Source organism: Erinaceus europaeus, chromosome 21 (assembly GCF_950295315.1).
Source record: "Erinaceus europaeus chromosome 21, mEriEur2.1, whole genome shotgun sequence".
NCBI lineage: Eukaryota > Metazoa > Chordata > Mammalia > Eulipotyphla > Erinaceidae > Erinaceus > Erinaceus europaeus.
The window spans coordinates 37,860,744-37,882,120 of NC_080182.1; the positions used below are offsets into that span (position 1 = coordinate 37,860,744).

At 39.3% G+C, this 21,377-nt stretch overlaps 1 protein-coding gene across 4 annotated transcripts in view; it reads right to left on the reverse strand.

The window, feature by feature from the left end:
- The window catches only part of TBC1D5 (TBC1 domain family member 5), a 504,373-nt gene that overhangs the window by 203,989 nt on the left and 279,007 nt on the right, over positions 1-21,377 (reverse strand). For all 4 annotated transcript variants that reach the window (XM_060180867.1, XM_007529715.3, XM_007529708.3 and 1 more), the window contains 3 exons: positions 20,787-20,876; positions 20,615-20,689; positions 20,266-20,333 (listed from right to left, as the gene is read on the reverse strand). In XM_060180867.1, the coding sequence (XP_060036850.1) occupies positions 20,266-20,333; positions 20,615-20,689; positions 20,787-20,876 (233 nt within the window). The remainder of the gene's footprint in view (positions 1-20,265; positions 20,334-20,614; positions 20,690-20,786; positions 20,877-21,377) is intronic.

Here is a 21,377-nt window from a genome sequence, read left to right on the forward strand (position 1 = left end):
TTTTTCCCCCCCTTTTGTTGCCCTTGTTGTAGCTTCGTTGTGGTTATTATTATTGCCCTTTTTGATGCAATTCGTTGTTGGATAGGACAGAGAGAAATGGAGAGAGGAAGGGAAGACAGAGAGGGGGAGAGAAAGACAGACACCTGCAGACCTGCTTCACCGCCTGTGAAGCGACTCCCCTGCAGGTGGGGAGCCGGGGGCTCGAACCGGGATCCTTACGCCGGTCCCTGCGCTTTGCGCCACATGCGCTTAACCCACTGCGCCACCGCCCGACCCCCAAAATAATTATTTTTTAAAATGCAAAGAGAAATTATAGTAGTAATCCACAATATAATTTACATTAACATAATCTGAAATTTTTCTCTAAAAGTATTAAGATCTTATTTTCAACCTAATTATTATTTTAAAGGCAGAAATTTCTCTCAGGATAGGGAAGAGAAAATTTTACATTCTGAAAAATAATTTACCAACATGTTGATATTATTTAAAGACAGATTAAAAGCTTAATACATGAGCTTTTCATTGTATCTTGAAATAAACCAAACTCTGTTGGCATTATGGAAAACTCAAACATTCATGAAAAGACAATAGTAGACTGAACGCACAAACGACTATTACTCAACTTCATCACTTGTTTCATTCATACAATTACTTCAGTGCTGCCTCATGAAGAAAATATGAAAAAAAATGCATCTATATCTGGAAGTATTGCAACGTGTGCCTCTAAAACATAACAGCTCTTTAAAAAACGTAACTTCAGTGCCACTATCATCTTCTAACACTAGTAACAGCTGTAAAAAAAAAATATCCAGCGGCCAGGCGGTAGTGCACCACGTTAAGCACACATAGCGTGAAGTGCAAGGATCCCGCAAGCGGTGAAGCAGGTCTGCAGGTGTCTACCTCTCTTCCCCTCTCTGTCTTCCCCTCCTCTCTCAATTTCTCTCTGTCCTGTCCAACAACAACAATGGGGGAAAAATGGCCGCCAGTGACAGCTGATTAGTAGTGCAGGTACTGAGCCTAGAGATATTCCTGGAGGGAAAATAATAATAATAATAGCAATAATAATTTTACTAAATACCCAGTTAGTGCTACAATTTCTGTAAAAATTCTTTATATTAGGGCTGGGGAAAGAACACAACAGTAGAGATCTGAAGTATGAGAGATCAATTTCCAACACCACCTACAGATAGTATTGAGTGGTTATCTATTAAAAAAAATCATCTTTTTGTCTGAGTCTAAGAAATATCTGCAGATTGCAATGTGTTGGTTTCTTTCTATTATCACTGTTAGTAAAATCAGATTCTTTATTCTGTGAAAATTTCTACACTTGGAGTTTTACTTTTCATTCCTCTTTCATTATTCAATATATCACTCTGTATTCCCTTTCTTTCTTTTTTTATTGCCACCATGGTTATCACTGGGGCACTATGCCTACAGAATGAATCCAACACTTCTGGATGTGTGTGTGTGTGTGTGTGTGTGTGTGTGTGTGTGTGTGCGTGTGTGTGAGAGAGAGAGAGAGAGAGATGGGAGCGCAGAGAGGGAAGGGAGAGTGAGGAAGAAAATACAGAGAATGATGTGCTGTCCTGCTTAACAGACCAGGAATCCTCCCCTCTGCAGACGGAGACCAGGAGTTTGAACCCGGATCTCTGGACATGGTAACATGAACACTTCACTGGGTGCAATAAAGCCTAGCCCCTCACTTCTATTTCCAGTTGGCAGTCAGAACTAGAGACTTGATTAGGTTCAATTATTTTCAATAGAAATTTTCATGGAGATATGACAGTTTTTAGTGAATGTTCAATTACTTAACATTTTGCCCATAAAATAGATGAACAAATTATTCTATTCACTTTTGTCCAAGCTATTGATTAAGAAAAAATATTATTGTTAAATGGGAAACTGGGGAATGTTATGCATGTACAAACTATTATATTTACTGTTGAATGTAAAACATTAATTCCCCAATAAAGAAATAAATTTAAAAAAAAAGAAAAAATATATATTATTTTAAGTTTTGGAGTGGCTTGCAGCAACATTAGGTAACCAGACCAGTAACTGTGTCAGGTCACAAGTACTACTAGCTTCTCTGTATATCCCTTATGATCCAGATCTTCTAATTCATTAGAGGTTATAAAACAACTACAGTTCTATTATTTAATCTCCTTTTACTATTTAAAATATATATTTAAAGAAAAATCACTCATCAATTTTTAGTTACACATAAGTACAGCTATCACAACGCTGAAAAATCTTGATTTCCATTACATTTATTCATAAATGTTTGTGATATCTAACATGAATGAATGACAGAATTGCCACCAATTTTGACATCCAGTTTATAACTGCCAGACCGTTCCATTCATCTTTTGGACAAGTTCTCATGTGACTGCAGTGTATAGAATTGAATTGTAAAGTAATCAGGTGGAGATCAACTACAGAGCTTCAATAACCAGAATTCCAGATGCTCACTGGGAGTTTAGATGGAAATATACTCAACTCAACAGGGCCATGGCCTCATAAAACAGACAGGTTATATAGGAAATCCTGGAAAACATATAGGCTGTCTATGATAAAGAGTTCCTTGACAACAAAGAGAGAAAGATAATATTTCCTAAGCAAGAAAAGGGTTAAGAAAAGAATGAAATGATAAAGGACTTTGTTACCACATTATTGTACATAATTAGGTAATTAGAAGTATTAAAATAGACAAAGCATAGGGCCCAGATGAATTACTGAAGATGCCAGTATTCAATAAGATGCCCCAAGAGAAAAAATAAAGCCCTTGGTGAAAGTTTATAAACATTCAGTAGGGCAGAGAAGCACAGAAGGACTTGAAGGAACAATAACTAGTGTTATGCCCATACTTTAAAAACGGAATTTCAAAACAAGCATTTATCCAAAATTTAAAATGAGCGAATATAAAGTCCCTGGGATACAATTAAATGCCAAATATCTCTAACATCTTACTCTGACTGATTATTTCTTAAAGAAAAACTGAAAAAAAAAATAAGCAAAGACCTTAAAGAGAGATAATTTAAAATAGAATGGAAAACAGACAATCTTAAGACACACACACACACACACACACACACACACACACACACACACACACACACAGTGGTAGAAGTTGTTTACAGTAACTATAGGACTAAAGAGAAGCCAAAATGTCTTTGCATAAAACATGAGTGAAAGACAAAAGGTATATTGTGAAAATCCAACTAAAGACTAATAGGACATGACAAAGTTACTACTGAGGACTTAAATAGTGAGGGCATTACAGGATATGTAGAAAAAGCAGTTTCCTTACTGCATGATGGCAACATAGCAGACACTCGTTATATTTGGAAAATGTATCAAATAAACCGGGTGATGTTGTTAAGGAGTGACTCAACACTACTGAGTATGTTGTCGGTTTCTATATGTTCATGATAGTAGAATGTAAGAAGAACGGCAGGGCAGATACCATAATGATTATTATGCAAAGAAACTCATGCTTGAGGCTTCAAAGTTCCAGGTTCAATCCCCTGTACCACCATAAACCAGAGCTAAGCAGTGCTCTGGTTAAAAAAATTTTTTTAAATTAAATTAAATTAAAAAAAATAAAGATTTTTAGAATGCAAGAAGAGAAAAGCAAATTGAAAAGCTACTACACATAGGTGCGATGACATGCTGGGTTTGAAAAGAAAACTTTTTGGGTGGGGGTAGAAAGCATGATGGTTATACAAAGAGACTCTTATGTCTGAGGCTCCAAAATCCCAGGTTCAATCCCCTGCACCACCATAAGCTGGAGCTGACTAGTGCTTTAGTAAAAATAAATAAATAAATAAATAAACAAACAAATAAATAAATAAAATAAATTTTTAAAAAAGGAAGGAAAGTCAAAGTTTTCCTAATTCTCAGTCTTCCTACTTAGCAAATAAAGCTCATATGAAGACACTGCTTCAGGAAGTAGATTAAATCCAGGACAAGGGCAGAAATAAGGGTTAAAGAGAACAAAGCTGTAAATGCAAGATCCCTATGATCTCAGAAACCTCTAAAGCAGTGTGTTCAACAACATGCCTTCATATCCTCTAAGAAAACCCAAGCTTATAGGACACCTTAATTCCATTTCAGGTGGTGCACTTCTTAACAAGACCTCAAAACCTAGATATAGGCCAGGGCCCATGAGACAGGGCATGTGTGCATGCTAGCCATAAGTCAGGGGGAAACACAGACCTTAATGCAAAAGTGTACAATAGTTTGCGGTGAGTCAATAAATGAAGCAAGAATGTGGACCTAAAAGACACCTTAAAAGTACCTAATTAAACAGATTCTCCTTAAATCTAGAGACCCTCCTGACCTACCTCCTATTACACGTCCCTCAGTCATTCCAAAGCTAGCCTTGTAGGACAGCATAAGGACACAAACACTGAATAAGGGCAAGAGACTGGCAGACTTAAATGATGACTCTTTAGTCACTACCAGGCCACCCCATCAGCTGGAACCCTAGTCAGGGAGCCCTGGGTTCTCACACAGACATGCTGGGCCTAGACCTCTATCAAATCTTTCTCTCCACTGCCACTGGTCATCTCCACCAGGAACAACATAAAGGCCCCTTTGGGGGCCCCTATAGGACACTGCCCTCAATGTAGATCAACAATGGTAGGAACTGTTCCATTCTCCAAAGGGAGGTTGAACAACATACTCTACCTACTACCCGAGGAAGATGGGTCCTGAAATTAGTGCAGCCTGGAATGTTCCTAGTTGTGACCACAGAATGTGAGCTCAGACCTACAGGGATGCAGAGGTTACATAGGTTCCTTTGCTGAATATGCGTCCCTGATCAAGTCAATGGGGTTTACAGTTTACAGTATTTATACGTATTTGGGAGCTACTCTCTTCCCTGATCAGCTTTCTGGACCTTTATCCAACTCTGACACCATCTCTCCTGACAATAACCTGAGTTCATCTGCATATTAGCTGTCAGGCTCAGGCAAAAAATAGTAAAGTCGTGGGCCCCTTGGAATAGACCTAAAATAGACCTACTAGCTTTTTCCAAAACGGAGACCCCCCAAATCTTGATCTGCAATATTCTTGCCTTTAGGTTCATTACCAGTCAACAATTTTTTCTGCTTTATATGTTAACTCTTTTTCAGCCACCAGGTTCCAGATGCTCCCATGATGCCAACCTGACTTCCCTGGGCAGAGGACCCCACCAATGTATCCTGGATCCCCACCTCACCAGAGCCCTGCCCCACTAGGGAAAGAAAGAGGCAGGCTGGGAGTATGGGTCAACCAGTCAATGCCCATGTACCCATGTTCAGTGGGGAAGCAATTACAGAAGCCAGACCTTCCACCTTCTGCACCCCATAATGATCCTGGTTCCATACTCCCAAAGGGTTAACTAATAGGGAAGCTATCTGGGGGGGAGGGGGCAGGGGATGGGATACAGAGTTCTGCTGGTGGGAATTGTACCCCTCCTATCCTATAGTCTTATCAATAGTTCTGTTTTATAAATAAATTTTTTTAAAAAAACCAATTAAATAAAGAAAATAGAGCCTTCAAGTAGCAGTGGAATCATATAGATGTGAAATCTCAGGAAGTCCTGGTTAAAAAGAAAAAGTGAGGAGTGGGCAAAGAAAATCAAGTAGTAATCTGTGGTGATGAGAAAAGAGAGGGACTTATCTAAGAGGACAGCAGTCTAACTGGGAGTGTGGAAGTCTGAAATCATTGTATAGTTTAGAAAATCAAACAGAAGGATTAAGGTCATGCAAAATATCACAGAACATTAAAAAATGTTTACTGGGGAAAGGGCAGGTTGGACTGTAGTTTCAGGAGGTGATATGCCACCATTTTATATGTTTGATATGTTTCATCAAAGCTGCTTTCTTGTTCTTAAATGCCTTGAGTTACAAAGCAAACCCTTTGCCTCAATTCCTTAAAAAAAAAAAAAAAAAAAAAAGCAAAAAGAAACAAGAGACAGAAAATTTTCTACCCATAAAAGAAAGGTGAAACACTTAGTAGAAATACATAGATAGCTAAATGCACTCAACTTGAAACAACTAAAAATACAGATTTATTTTGCTGTTTACATTGAATAGAAGAAAAGTTAAAAGTCATTTAAAGCACTTACACTTGAAATACCCACGTGTCTTCAACTCCCTATCTGTTTGGAAGTTCTCAGACATTATACTATCCTAATGAACAGGCTTTGTCTACTATAAGCATTTCAGGGTGAGGTATCACTTTAGCACTTATCAGACTTTACTTTTCAACCTTCTTACAATCAGTATGTAAAATCACAGTTATGTATAGTGGTTAGAATCTAGCTGAACTTAAAACAAAGAAGATCTCAGCCACAAAAATTCTACTGGTCAGCAGGTCAGGGTAATATAACTGCACTGCCATTCCATGATCCACACTGCTCCTTAAGCTGAACATGGGGGCAGTATTGCCACAGAAAAGTCAAACACACTTGCTTTTGCATGGAGGGAAAAAAATGAATTACTTTTGGAATCCACAATTGAAGGCTAGAGTTATTAACTCTTCTAAAGAGAGTCAGCATTTAGACAGACATCAGGGCAGCCTCAGAAGTCAGGAGCTAGATTTGGTGATGAACAGGAAAGGGCAGTGGGGAAAGCAGACTCTTAGAACATGGGGACGTGAAGAAACTTCCTCCCATAACAAAGACTATCCCATGTTAGGTATCCTTTACTATTCTGAAGGCCTTGCATGGGGGAGTTTCAATTCCCAATTATTTAATAGTTTCTGAAATTCAGATTTAGCATAATAAGCTCTGAACTCAAGTTCAACCCAGTTCATCAATGTCAGGTCATCTGCTTCCATCACAGTCATGTAAGACACCACTGTACTAGAGCAGACTTTCACTGACAAATTCCAAAGGTTAAGGGCATCAAGGCTACTCAAAGTATTACAAATTATGCTCTGCAGAACATACACCTATATATTTCACTCAATAACCTCAATGTTTTTTCCAGGGTTTACACATTCCCTACTGGAATAACTGCATCCCCTATCAGAAGTATGTGCATGCTTAAAAGGGGAGAACACATATTAGAAACAGTGGTACAGGAAATGATCTTTCCAAATGCAAACGGAACGATAGCAATCAAATATTTTGTTTTTACCTTAAATGTTGTCAAAAGAGGAAGGGCTACAGACCACTTGACAGAATATTGTCACTTGATTTCCTGAAAGTCTGTTTTTCCCTCTCTTTAATATTTAAGAAACACACACACAGGTTGCCGACAACTCTTTGGGCGCGGCTTGTGTTGTAGTTTTCGCTTTCTTGGCTGTGAACAAGTGCGTATGTGAGGGCTGGTTGTGCATGCACAGCATGTACTTTGCCTGCATTAAATAACATCCCAGCACAACACCAAGCAGATCCACTCATTCATGTGTGCCTGCAGTCCACCTCAAGGAGACTGAAAATATAAATACAAGCTGCTATTTTGGTGTGATCACACCAATATGGCAGCTTGTGTTTTTTTTTTTTTTCCTTTAACATTTTAACACTGGGCAGATTGTCTGCATTCACACACACCAAAATCAATTCTGCTCTGAAATTTCTTAAAAAATCTTCCTTCCCTGAGGAATTTTTTTAAAAAAAAATTTAAGTAGAAACTGGGCATGGGAGAAGCGATGTAAAAGACACCAACACTTAGAGCAGCTTTAATTTTAAAGTGTGACAATCAACGCTGGACAAGAGTATTGGCAGTACTCCTCCCAGAATGAGAATTATAGCGATGGGCTTTATTAAATCAGAAAAAAGTCATTTTTTTATCTTTGCAAAGTTAATTTTGCACATAGTTAATGGGAAATTTTTCTAAGTGTATGATTTCAGATTTCCTACTATCATCCAACATGATAAATAAATCTGGCCAAAAGTTAAGGTCAGACATGTATGCTATAAAAATTCATGCAATCTTCATTATTCTTTTTAGTTGTGGAAACTCCCAACTATGGTGGTAAAATTTAACTTTTAGAAGATGACTGTCCCCAGGGCTGGGAGCTAACTCACTCGGTAGAGCGCACATTTTGCCATGTACAAGGATCTGGGTTTGAGCTCCCAGTCACTCCGTGGCATGCCGCACAAAAGATAAGCTTCACAAGTGGTGGACAATGCTGCGACAGCTCTATCTCTTGTTCCTTCTCTGTTCCTCAATCTCTAGCAAAAATAAGGGAAAAAAGGGGGGATGAAATCAACACTCCCAGCAGCCATTTCTTTCTTTTTCCTTTTTGATAGAGACAGAGAGAAATGGAGAGGGAAGTGAGAGATAGATAGGGAGAGAGAGAGAGACAGGCAGCACTGCTTGTGAAGCTTCCCCTGCAGGTAAGCGCCAGGAGCTTGAACCCACCTCCCCGCACATGGTAAGAAGTGCGCACCCCGCCTGGCTCTCCAGCAGCACTTTGAATGATGATGTAAGTACTGCATGTGCATCACCGTGGAGTGACCATCAACCCTCAAATGTGCCGTTTGCAGAACATGATTCTAAATGTGCACATATACGTGCCTGGTGACTACCAAGCTGGACAGCGCATGTGATATTCTTAAAACAATGAGGGATCAATGTCAAATGACAAGATTAAAAAAAGACAGTGAAATTCACTCAAATACTGTGCAGAAGCAAACTATAGATCCAGTGCGATCCCTATCAACATCCCTATGGACTTCTTCAAAGGCACACCATCAGTGCTACAAAATGCGATCAAGAATCACAACAAACAAAACAAAACAAAAAGAGCTCCCAGTAATTGCCACAGCAGTTTGGAAAAAGGAACAAGAATGGATGTATCAGACTTCCTCACTTAAATCTGGTAGATTATAGTCATCAGAACTGTGCGGTACTGACACAACAGTAGACATTCAGACCAGTGGAACGGCATTTAGGGTCCAGGAGAAAGCTCTCACATCCATGACAGCTGACCTGTAACAAAGAGGACCAGGTCATAAAATGGAGAGAGGAAAATCTCTTTAGGAAAAGGCGTGGGAAAATTGGATGGCCCCATACAGAAGACTAAAACAAGCCCGGTATATGGCACCATGAACAAAGGTAAACTCCAAATGCATCAAGGACTTAGATCAGAAACTGTAAGCTCCGTAGACATCACCAGAACACTGCATGATAGCCACTTCAGCAGCGTCTTCAGGGGACTGAGAAGAGGCACACTAGATTGACTGCACATGTTCAAACACACAAGAACTGGTTTGAGCCCCTTTTCTCCGCTGCAGGGGGAAGCTTTGGTGCGGTGGTTCTGTAGGTTTCTCTCAGTCTCTCTTCTTTTCTTCCTCCCTCTCCTCTCTCTTTCTCTCTGTCCTATCAAATAAAGGAGGGGAAAAAAGAAAAGAGAAAGATAGCTACTGGGAGAAGTGGATTCACAGTGCAAGAGTGAAGCCTCAGTGATAACCCTGGTGACCAAAACAAAAACAAAAATCGACAATTAAATGTTCTCATATTCATGAATCAACAGAAAGAAAAACAGAGGGCTGGGTGGTAGCACAGCGGGTTAAACACACATGGCGCAGAGCTCAAAGACCAGCGTAGGGATCCCGGCTCCCCACCTGCAGGGCGGTCGATTCACAGGCGGTGAAGCAGGTCTGCAAGTGGCTGTCTTTCTCTCCCCCCTCTGTCTTCCCCTCCTCTCTCCATTTCTCTGTCCTATCCAACAACAACGACATCAATGGCAACAATAATAATAACAACAATGATAAAACAACAAGGGCAACAAAAAGGGAAAAAAATGGTCTCCAGGAGCAGTGGATTCATAGTGTAGGCACCGAGCCCCAGCGATAACCGTGGAGGCAAAAATAAACAAACAAACAAATAAATAAATGTTTAAAAAAAGAAAAACAAATAAACTACTAGAACTACATTAAGCTAAAATACTGCTACACAGAAGGAACCATCACCAAAACAGATATGAGTCTGCAAAATGAGAAAGATATTTATATGCCATATGTCAGACAAAGGGATAACTAGGATAGATCACACAAAAAACTCACTAATGCAAAAACAACACCATTAAAAGTGGACTAGTTGAGCAGTTCTCCAAAGACATTCAGAAGTTCAAGAGGTTTATAGAGAAATCAAGTTTAAAATCACTAATTATTGGAGAAATGCAAATCAAGACAATAATATCATCTCACCCCTGTGAGAATGGCCTCCATCAAAAAGGACAGAGAGAACAAGTGTTGGGGAGGAGGTGGGGAGAAGGGAACATGCTTATAGTGTTAGTGGGGATGCGAATTGGTTTAGCTCCTGTGGAAAATTGTCAGGATTCCTGAAAACGTTAAAAATCAACCTACCATATGACCTAACAATTCATCTATCTGAAGGACACACAAAAACCTCTATTCAAAAGGTCTGTGTACACCTATGTTCTTGGCACTGCTGGTTGTAATAGTCAACATTTGGTCACAATCCAAATGCCAACTAGCAGAAGACTGGTTGAAGAAGTTGTGGCATATGGGCCAGGCGGTGGTCCACCTAGTTAAATGCACACACTACTGTGTGCAATGACCCAGGCTCCCCTGAAGGGGGAAAGCTTCACGAGTGGTGAAGTAGAGCTGCAGGTGTTTCTCTGTCTCTCTCCCACTCTGTCTCTCCCCCCTCAATTTCTCTCTGTCTCTATCCAATAATAAATAAAAAAGAAGTTGTGGCAATACGTACTTTATGGAAGACTACACATCTGTTGGAAACAATGGCATATTCTATGTTGCTGCATGGGAAGAATTAGAGGGAAGTGTTGACTGAGGTGTACCAGAAGGAGAAGCACAGGTAGAGGGTGATGTCGCTCACAGGTCGACTCCAAGAAACAAATTCAAGGACAGTACAGATTTGAATCTGCAATGGACTATGACCTACTACAGCAGATTTGGGGACACAGACGAGGAAAGAGAAGATTACTAAGGGGAGGTTGGGGACCCAAGCTCCTACAGTGAAATAAGATGATGCTTTGGTTGAAAGTCAAGTGTAGAGATAGCTATCTTGGAGAAATGTGGCGATGCACTTCATGACAACAAAGTTCCTCAATAAAATCATGTTGTAATTGAAAATGAATCAATGGTAGTGTAAAGCTTGACCCATATGGAAGGTGTGAAGTAAAAGAAGCACTAAGATGAGAAAGCTCCATTGGTGAAGGCTAGCCTTCTATATCCAGTGTGATTAAATGGTGGATGAGCTGCCTGCAGTGTCAACTACAACAGCCCGACAGTGAGCACACAGATAAAAGAACTAAAATTGCAGATGATGACTAGCACAGCCAGCACAGCACAGATCAGATCAACCTTTACATACAGCTAAAATCACAATGGTGAAAGTAAGTTGAAGAATTTTAATCAGTTAAGTCAAGACAGGGAGAACACATCTAAAGAAAAGAGGCTGCTAGTTGGCAACAGCTTATGAATATGCTAATTTCCAAAGGATGCTATCGATGCTATGAATAGACTTTAGAATAGACCTTGATAGACCAAATAACAGATTTCTTTGGCATCTAATAGGAAAAGATATTTTATTCTGAACTCAAGTTTTTCCATCATTTTAAATAAGATTGAATTTCATTTAGCAGTACAGCCTTTGAAGCATGGCAAAATATGCTTCTGAATGGACAATTCAGGCCCTAAATTACTAATACTGTAAACTGGAAGTTCCTTGATTTACCTTTTAATGATCAGTATTTTCAGTAAAAAAATGAGGATAGTAACTACTTCAATAGGCTGAGGTAAGGAATAGTTAATTGAAACAAATACGGAACTCTCTGAGGCAAAAAAAGGCTCATGGAAAAGAGAGTATTGATATTAGTTGAAAGAGGAAATAATAATTAATACAGTGACATATTCAGACCAAAGAAATTCAGCAGTGGTGGGAGAATAATAGCTTTAAAAATTAAATTATGGTTAACTCAGACTAAAAGGTCAATAATATTTTTAAGAATTTTGACTTAAGAATTAAAGATTTAAAAAAAAAATTTTTAGACTTATTTATTCCCTTTTGTTGTCCTCATTGTTTTATTGTTGTAATTATTATTGATGTCGTCGTTGTTAGATAGGACAGAGAGAAATGGAGAGAGGAGGGGAAGACAGAGAGGGGGAGAGAAAGACAGACACCTGCAGACCTGCTTCACCGCCTGTGAAGCGACTCCCCTGCAGGTGGGGAGCCGGGGGCTGGAACCGGGATCCTTATGCAAGTCCTTGCGCTTTGCGCCCCCTGCACTTAACCCGCTGCGCTACTGCCCGACTCCGAAGAATTTAAGAATTTTTTAATAATGTTGACGAAGAAGACTGACAATACTAAATTCTTATTACTAAAAATCAACAACACTGATCATCAGTGATAGGATTCACAATCACTGAGCTTTTATTAAGTGTAACATGACTTTGCAGTAAGACAAAATCAAGAGCAGTTTCATATTCACCACACCCTCCACAGTCTTAATATTAGGTTTGCAAAATGACACCTGAATGAACACCAAAGCTTTTGTGCATACTGCTGCTATTACGCCATCAGTTATCTTGTATTGTAACATTTTCTAGACTGCTTTCACTATTAGACTTTGAGGTGGAGATACATTATTACAGCTACTGCTCAGCTCTGGCTTATGGTGTGGGGAATCAAACCTAAAATATTGGAGCCTCAGGCATGATAGTCTCTTTATACAACCATTATGCTACCCCTTCCCCCTCCGACTTCAGAGTTTTTAAGGGTCTACATCATATTTACCTTGTCATCTCTAATGCCTGACGCTCTGACTGAGACTAATTTCAATGTACTGAATGTATTCATAGATTAAACACATTGACTGACCTAAAAAGTATAGGACTAAACAACATAAAGTAATAGTATTTAAAAGCTATTAATAAACTTCCACTAGAATAACAAATGGGTATGCATTTTCAGGAGTAAGGACTAGAAAATGCACCATAAAGAGAGAGGCAGTGAACTGGGGTCTGGAAAAATGGGTTGTAAGGAATCCAACAGAGGGCGATGGGTAGATTAACACTAGCAGAGGAGAGGCGCAAGGCAAAGTTTAACGATAATCTGGAAAGGAACCATGGAGGGACTTGCGGTGTCTCACTGCACAGGAAAGGAGTTGGGAGTCACTACTCCAACCTAACAAGTTAAAAGGCTAAGCAAACTGGAGAACCAGCACCTCCACTGGGTCTCTAAGAGAGAGGAAGTTGTTACAAGGCAAGCAATGCCCACAAGTCTGAAGGCACAGGCAAATACAGGAGCAGAGTCTTACCGGAGCAAAGACTCCTAAACAAAAACTTTTGTACAAACCTATTCCCAAGGAGGAAAAACTGAACTCTGATTAATTGCTAGAAGCTCAATGTGCGTAATTCCAAGAGTTAAAAACTCCAGAGGAACCTTTCACAAGAGGCCTGTTAAACATGTTGAGACTTTACTCCAGGTGCCCCCCTGGATAATCATCTGAGAAAAATAATCCCTACTTGGGAGCTGAGGGAACCAGTTTAATTTAATTAATTTATTTAGGATAGAGATAAAGGAAATTGAGGAGAGAGAGAGAGAGAACTATAGCACTGCTTCACCAGATCTATGGTGGTAGAAGTAATGTGGAACTATACTCTTATTTTCTGACAATCCTATAAATCACTATGTCAGGAAATAATAATACTAGAAATTCTTAAACTGCATATATTTTAGTACTGAGTTAATTTTTTGGTTTAAATACTTAACATTTCAAATTTGTAAGCTGACTGAATTCTGACATTGGGCAAAAAGTGTTGTAGGAGTACTATGAAAAAAAGATTTTTATCCTTTTACTATACCTAAGATACCTCCAACCTCAGGCCTAATACATCAAAGTCATTTGGTCCTATCAGTCTCTAAGACACTGTTATTAATAGAGAGGTCAAATATGATATGGTAAATGCTTTTTAATATTTATATTTTATTTAATATTTACTGGATACATATAGGGAGAAGTCAAGAAGAAAGGGGGAGACAGGGAAGGGGCGACAGAGCGACACCTGAACACTTTTTCACCATTTGTGAAGCTTTCCCCTCCAGGTCTGGACTGGAGACCTAAGCCTGGATCCTTGTATACTGGAATGTATGGGCTCAACCAGATGCACTACACAAAGCCTTGCTATGGTTCATTCTAATCATTAGATTTTCAAAGAAAATAAAACCTAACTAACTTGGTTGTAATAATAATGAACCATAGTCATTTTAAACTTCTTTTTTTTTTTTTTAAAGGCAGGGCTCTGCCTATTTCTTTCTTTGCCTCCAGGGTTATTGCTGGGGCTCGGTGCCTGCACTAGGAATCCACTGCTCCTGGAGACTATTTTTTCCCTTTTTGTTGCCCTTGTTATTGTTATTGCTGTCATTGTTGTTGGACAGGACAGAGAGAAGAAATCGATAGAGGAGGGGAAGACAGAGAGGGGGAAAGATAGACACCCATAGACCTGCTTCACTGCTTGTGAAGCAACCCGTTTGCAGTGGGGAGCCGGAGGCTGAACCGGGATCCTTACACTGGTCCTTGCGCTTTGCACCATGTGTGCTTAATCCGCTGCATTACTGCCCAACTCCCTTTAAGCTTCTTTTAAGACTACAAGTAACCCTTCCTCTTACTACAAGAGATAGTAAGATAGTAAGTTTTTATTTTATTAGTGATTTTATAATGATTGGCATGACTGTAGGATAAGAGGGGTACAATTCTGTAAAATTCCCAACCCCACAGTGCCATATCCCTCCCCTCCACGGGAAGGTTTCCTATTCTTTATCCCCCTGGGAGTCTGGACCAAAGATCTTAATGAGGTGCAGAAGGTAGAAGGTCTGGCTTCTGTAATTGCTTCTCCACTGGACACAGGCAGTGACAGGGTGATCCACACCCCCAGCCTGTCTCTCTTTCCCTAGTGGGGCAGGGCTCTGAGGAGGTGGGGGTTCTAGGACACATTGATGAGGTTGTCTGCCCAGGGAAGTCAGGATGGCATTATAGTAGCATTTGCAACTTGGTGGCTGAGAAACTGCCATTTCTTCCTCTTCTCTTAATTTATTTTACAGTCAGAAAATGAAGAGAAATCACAGCACTAGCTTGAGACTCTTTAAAAAGATGACCAGAGGGCTCTGAACCACAGTTTCACTGAGACCCAGAACTTTTATAATATGAAACCTTCCTCTTCATACCATCACTGAGAGGGAAGAGGGAAAAGGAAGGACAACTGTGGGGTTATTTCATTCATAATTGAAATAATATAATATAATGTAATATAGAGCATTGAAACACATGAACTTAAATATATATATTCAAGCCATAACTATCATATTGGGAGAACTATGGTGGTTATCATTGGGAGTGAGCACAGAACTTTGGTGGTGGGACTTGTGTGGAATTATACTCCTACTATTTTATAACCTTATAAATCACTAGTAAATCACAATAAAATGAAAAATAAAGACAAATTAAAGTGTATATCCATAACCCACCTATTCTTAATGATCTTTGTCACTACATATTTCGTGTAAGGGACTAACCTAACAACTTGGAATAGGCTCTAGCTGTTGATTTTCCAGTTTCCATTTTTTTCACTAATTAATAAATTTTTTAAGGTCTTAAATTTTTTAATATCTATTCCCTTTTGTTGCCCTTGTTGTTTTATTGTTGTAATTATTATTGTTGTTGATGATGTCGTTGTTGTTGGATAGGACAGAGAGAAATGGAGAGAGGAGGGGAAGACAGAGAGGGGGAGAGAAAGATAGACACCTGCAGACGTGCTTCACTGCCTGTGAAGTGACTCCCCTGCAGGTGGGGAGCCAGGGCTCAAACCGGGATCCTTAGACCGGTCCTTGCACTTTGCGCCATGTGCGCTTAACCCGTTGCACTAACGCCTGACTCCCCAAATTAATAAATTTTATAGCAACAGGGTCTATAGCATGTGTGCCTCCAAATGTCCAGGGCCAATGTTTCCATTCTTTTTGTTTCAGATAGAGAAAGAGAGCTGGGCAGAGAGGGAGCAGAGACACCACAGCACCCACGCGCCATCTATGGGATTAACTGGTGTTTGCTGTGGCGTCAGCACTTGAACCCTGCAATTCATGCCTGGGCAAGCACATGTACCACATGGTGATCTATCTCTCAGTCCCCTCCAGTCTCTAATGTCAACCCCACTTTTGGCCACTATAGAAGAGACAGAATCAATCCCCTAGGTTTCACAAAGCCCTGCACTATATCCTACAGCTGTTCCCATTGCAAGTGGAAGAAATCTAAACTCCTTACCACAGATTGCAAGACTGCTTCTCTGGCATTTTCCCTTCTCTTCTTTAAAGTTTTATCTGTTTTTTTTTTTAATAAAGAAGAAACATTGACAAAACCATAGGATAAGAGGGGTACAACTCCACACAATTCCCACCATCAGATCTCCACATCTCATCCCCTCCCCTGATAGCTTTCCTGTTCTTTAACCCTCTGGGAGTATGGACCCAAGGTCATTGTGGGATGCAGAAGGTGGAAGGTCTGGTTTCTGTAATTGCTTCCCCGCTGAACATGGGCTTTGTCAGGTGGATCCATACTCCCAGCCTGTCTCTCTCTTTCCCTAGTGGGGCAGGGCTCTGGGGAAGTGGGGTTCCAGGACACATTGGTGGGGTTGTCTGTCTGGGGAAGTCTGGTTGGCATCATGCTAGCATCTGGAACCTGGTGGCTGAAAGGAGAGTTAACATATAAAGCCAAACAAGTTGTTGACTAGTCATGAACCTAAATGGAATAGTGCACATGGAGAGTTGGGAGGGGGGGGGGTCTCTGTTTTGTAGACAGCTATTTTAATATTCCAAAGGGCCTGTGGCTATACTAGTTTTCTTTTTTTTTTTTTTCTTTTTTCCCCTGAGCCTGAAATCTGATATGCAGGTGGATCCAAGTTATTGTCTGGGGAGATGGTGTCATGGCTGGAAAAAGGACCAGAAAGCTGGATCAGGGAAGAGAAGAGCTCCCTAATATGGCAAAGGGGTGTAAATATTGTTGACTGCAAACCCCATCGATTTGCTTTCAGTCTTACTTTCCCTCTTCTAGTCCTTTAAATATGGAGTTGATTTTCACAGAGGCATTTTTTTTCCACAGTAACTTTGTTGGGACTTTGTGCCTGCACATATATATATGATTCTATTTATGAAATACATATATATATATATATATTTGTTTTGCTTTTTCAGACAAAGGGTGAAAGATAGAGAGGGAGAGGCAGAGAGGAGGAAGAGAGACACTTAAGCCCTGCTTCACCATTTATGAAACTTCCCCTTTGCTATGTGGTGGTCAGGGGCTTGAACCTGGACCACTGTGCAGGGCACAGTGCATGCTCACTCGGCTGGGTGAGTCATCTCTCCCCTGCTCTCGGCCCCACTGACCTGCAGGCACCCTGCATCAACTCTTCTCTGCCTAATCTTCACACCAGATTTTACATCAGGTCCATCTTCTCAGAATACCTTTTTCTGATCACAAAGTCAGAAGCATTCATTTTTAACTATAATTTTACTCATCTTTACTTTGTCAATAAACCCTCAATCTACACAACTATTGTCGCAGAACTCAGCTCAACACTAAAATGTGTATCTTGTGACAGAAGAATTTTATGAATGTTTTATTTATCACTCTGTTTCTCTAAAGGAAAGAATAGGACTGAAATACAACAGATATTCAATAAATATGGGTGTGTTTTTTTAAGTCTTATCACAGATAGCAGTGAGCAAGTAATGACTTGTAACATTCACTGAACGGTATTTCTTCCTTTTTTCTACTACATTACAAGCTACTTTGCAGACCAAATCAAAAACCGTGCATTTTAGATCATACAGTGTCCTATAAAGAGAATGTATTACCCAAAACTAATAAAATTTCTCAAGGTGCTCAGCTTTTAAGATTTAGCAATTATGATACCTAGCCTAAGACTGACAGCATCATCTTACAAATGAAGCTGCTGGGATTTATATATCAGTAGAGCAAATAGACTTACTCTGAAATGAGGAAGGGGCCATAGGAGAACTTCAGGGGTGACAGACATATACTTCTCCCCATGCATGACAGCCTCCTGGCTGCCTTCCCTGAATCTTTGCTTTGCTATTTTAATGCAAAAGTTTCAGTGGAGACAAATTATAAGAACAATTATTAGCCATGTGTGCTACCAACACACACATGAGAAAATACACAGCAAATATAAAATTAAATAATTCAAAGCGTAAGACTTTAATACAAGAACTAAGATCTCATAATGTGAGGCAGAAATATCTGAGCTAAGTGGCCCAAATGATAAATAGGCTGCCAAGGCCATTTCATAGTTAGCTTTGCTATCTGAGTATCAGTTTCTCCTCTCTGGCCCGCTATTCCCTTCAACCAATCTTACATACACAATTTTGGAATGTCTGATGCTACCCCAGTGTCCTGGTACCTTCATTGTCATTTAATCACAGTAGAGATATAGTATAATCCCTTCTGCATGTCAGATCCAGCTGAAGCTGTCAAATTAAAGGTAGCTATGCAACATTTTTTAAAAGAATACCAGTACTGCTGGATTAGAACTATATATAATGTGTGTGGTTTTGGTGAGGTGTTTTCTTGTCACCGGTTACCTGGTTACTTAAATGACTGAGGAGCAAATGTCTTTTTTTCTCTTCAGCAAACACTTATGGAGAGCCTCTCCTGTGTCAACACACGGCATTCGAATCTGAACTGCTTACTACTGGCACCAAGCACTAGCACTCAACACCTCTCCGAGTAGCTGCTTCACAATTATCGCTACTCCTGCGTTAAGGGAAGAGCTTAAGTTCATGCAGATAGTACCACACTTCCACCTCAAGGTTTATTTTCATGTTTTTCCCACCATTGCCCATTTATCTGGATACTTTCTGCTCAGAACCCATGATCCTTCTAAATCACTTCCTTTTAAAGTATCATTTGATGATATGTAGTATAAACTTAATAGTGATCCATATCAAATTATTATTCAGTATTTGGTATAAAAAGAGATGAAATTGAAGGCCAGACACCTGCACACTGGAATAGGTCTAGAAGTGTGGTATTGGCGGAAGGTACTAGAAGTACACATGACTGTGTGTCAGTATCATTCCAGAATCCAATGTTTAAACTAAATCTCCTTTCAAAACTTAAGCATAACTAATTTCTTTCTACTTTTCACTCACTCATATAAATGAATGAATAATGTACTATCAATAAAGCCCATTTCACAGAAAAGAAAACAGAAACAAAAAGACCTTGATTGCAAGTAACTTGATCAAGATTATAGCATGTGTTGGACAGGCCCTAACACAAACACACACACTTTACATGACTCAGAAAAATGAGGTCCAACATACAAATCTGCTAATTTTCAAAGACTAAGGTAAATGAAAAAATGCTCTCTTACATGGAAAATACCATATACATAGACAGATCAGATTGTTTGTTACCTTTTAATTATATTAAAAGGGAAATAAGGAGAATAAGAATTATAGATGGCATTTAAAAATCAATATTGTTAGAAAAGGATCAACTGTCAAAAGGAGAAGGTCGATTTTTCCAGCAGCGTCAGTCACGACTCTACATAACATAACCTCAACCAGAGCTACATGAATTCAAATAAGTGCTGTAAGTAGAAAAACCTATCAAGTTTATTTTTAAGATTATTAATACTATAAGCATTATAAAGGTAATATGATATTTTAGGACAAAGAAAATCTGCATTTAAGAATAGAAAATGATTATTACAAAAATCTAGTCAGGCTGGTGAAACAGCTCACGTGGATAGTATATGCTGCTTTACCATGCTTAGCGTCCAGGCGCAAGCCCGGCTCCTCCCAACTGAAGGAAGAAGCTTTGGTGTTACAGTCTTTCCACACATTTTCCTCTCTGCCTCTGTTTCTATTAAAAAATATGGTCAAAATAACTTTGCTGTAAATGTAAATGTTTGTATAAATGTTTGTTTTATTGTTGTAGTTATTGTTTTTATTGCTGTCGTTGTTGGACAGGATAGACAGAAATGGAGAGAGGAGGGGAAGACAGAGAAGGGGAAAGAAAGAGACAGCTGCAGACCTGCTTCACCGCTTGTGAAGCGACTCCCCTGCAGGTGGGGAGCCGGGGGCTTGAACCGGGAACCTTATGCCGGTCCTTGCGCTTTGCGCCACCACGTGCGCTTAACCCGCTGTGCTACCGCCCGACTCCCCAATTAGACTCTTCTATGGTTTTATTTATTTTACAAGATTTCAGAGACTTCATGCCAGTTTGAAGTACTGAAAACAACTTGTTGATAATTCTACATACGTTCTTCTGACATCTTGTTCAATCATTGATCGAAGTTCTTTATCTTGGAAGAATTTGTTCCAAAGGCTCTAAAAGAACAACAAACTAACATAAGTTCACATCTTTTCTTGACTTTTATGATTACAATGTAATAATCTGTACGATTAAATTTATATTCTGTGACATATCGATTTACAATACAGATAGAAGACGTGAGGTTGGAATAATTTTCTAAGTGTAGATTAACATCAGAAACACATCCTTATTCTAACATCATCTCCCCATAGTATTCATTATGATTAATAATCAGTTCTTATAAGTACATTCTTCCACCAAAAGAAACTGAAATCTGAATAAAGGTAAAATTTACCCCTTCATCCTGTGAAAGAGGATTATTGATCATCAAATCTTGCTGGTCAACAACTTTTCTTGGATTTGTGATGTGCTGGTAAAGAAAAAAGGGAATAAAGACAAAGGCCAGAGATCACTGGATGCTAAAGCATATCTGAGGAAATAATTACATTAATTAAAGTAGGACTTACTATTTCCTTAATGTTGCTGTACCACGCTCTTAATTCTTTAATTCTACTTATCCATTGACTTTTATCTTGAGGGATAACACAAAGAAATAGCTGTCAAAAAAGATAAATGGAAATATTTGTAAAAAAAAATAAGAAATACTACAACTGGGGCTATCTACAAAATATGTATTTGGCAGTTTAAAAGTGAACAAAGGCCCCAAACCAAAATCACAAAAGGTATTCCACCAAGTAAAATCCACCTGACATCTATATCTATACTATACTAAAAAATTACTAAGAAAAATCAACTGAAGTTTAAATATTATTCTCACTGTATTGCTACATTGCTATATAAATAGATAACATGAAGTATTTACAAGCACAATGTCCATTTAGCATTTTAATTTATTATTGATAGACACAGAGAGGCAGAAAAGGTCTGAGTGAAAGAAACCACTGCACTGAAGAAGCTTCCTTGAAGCTGAAGGAAGCTTCAGTATGACGGGGCCAGCATAACCCGGGGCATACACAGGGTGGAGCAGCAAGCTTCCAAAGTGAACTCTGACCTAACTAGTAACTGGAAAGTTTAAGATTTGTTACAAAACTAGCAGC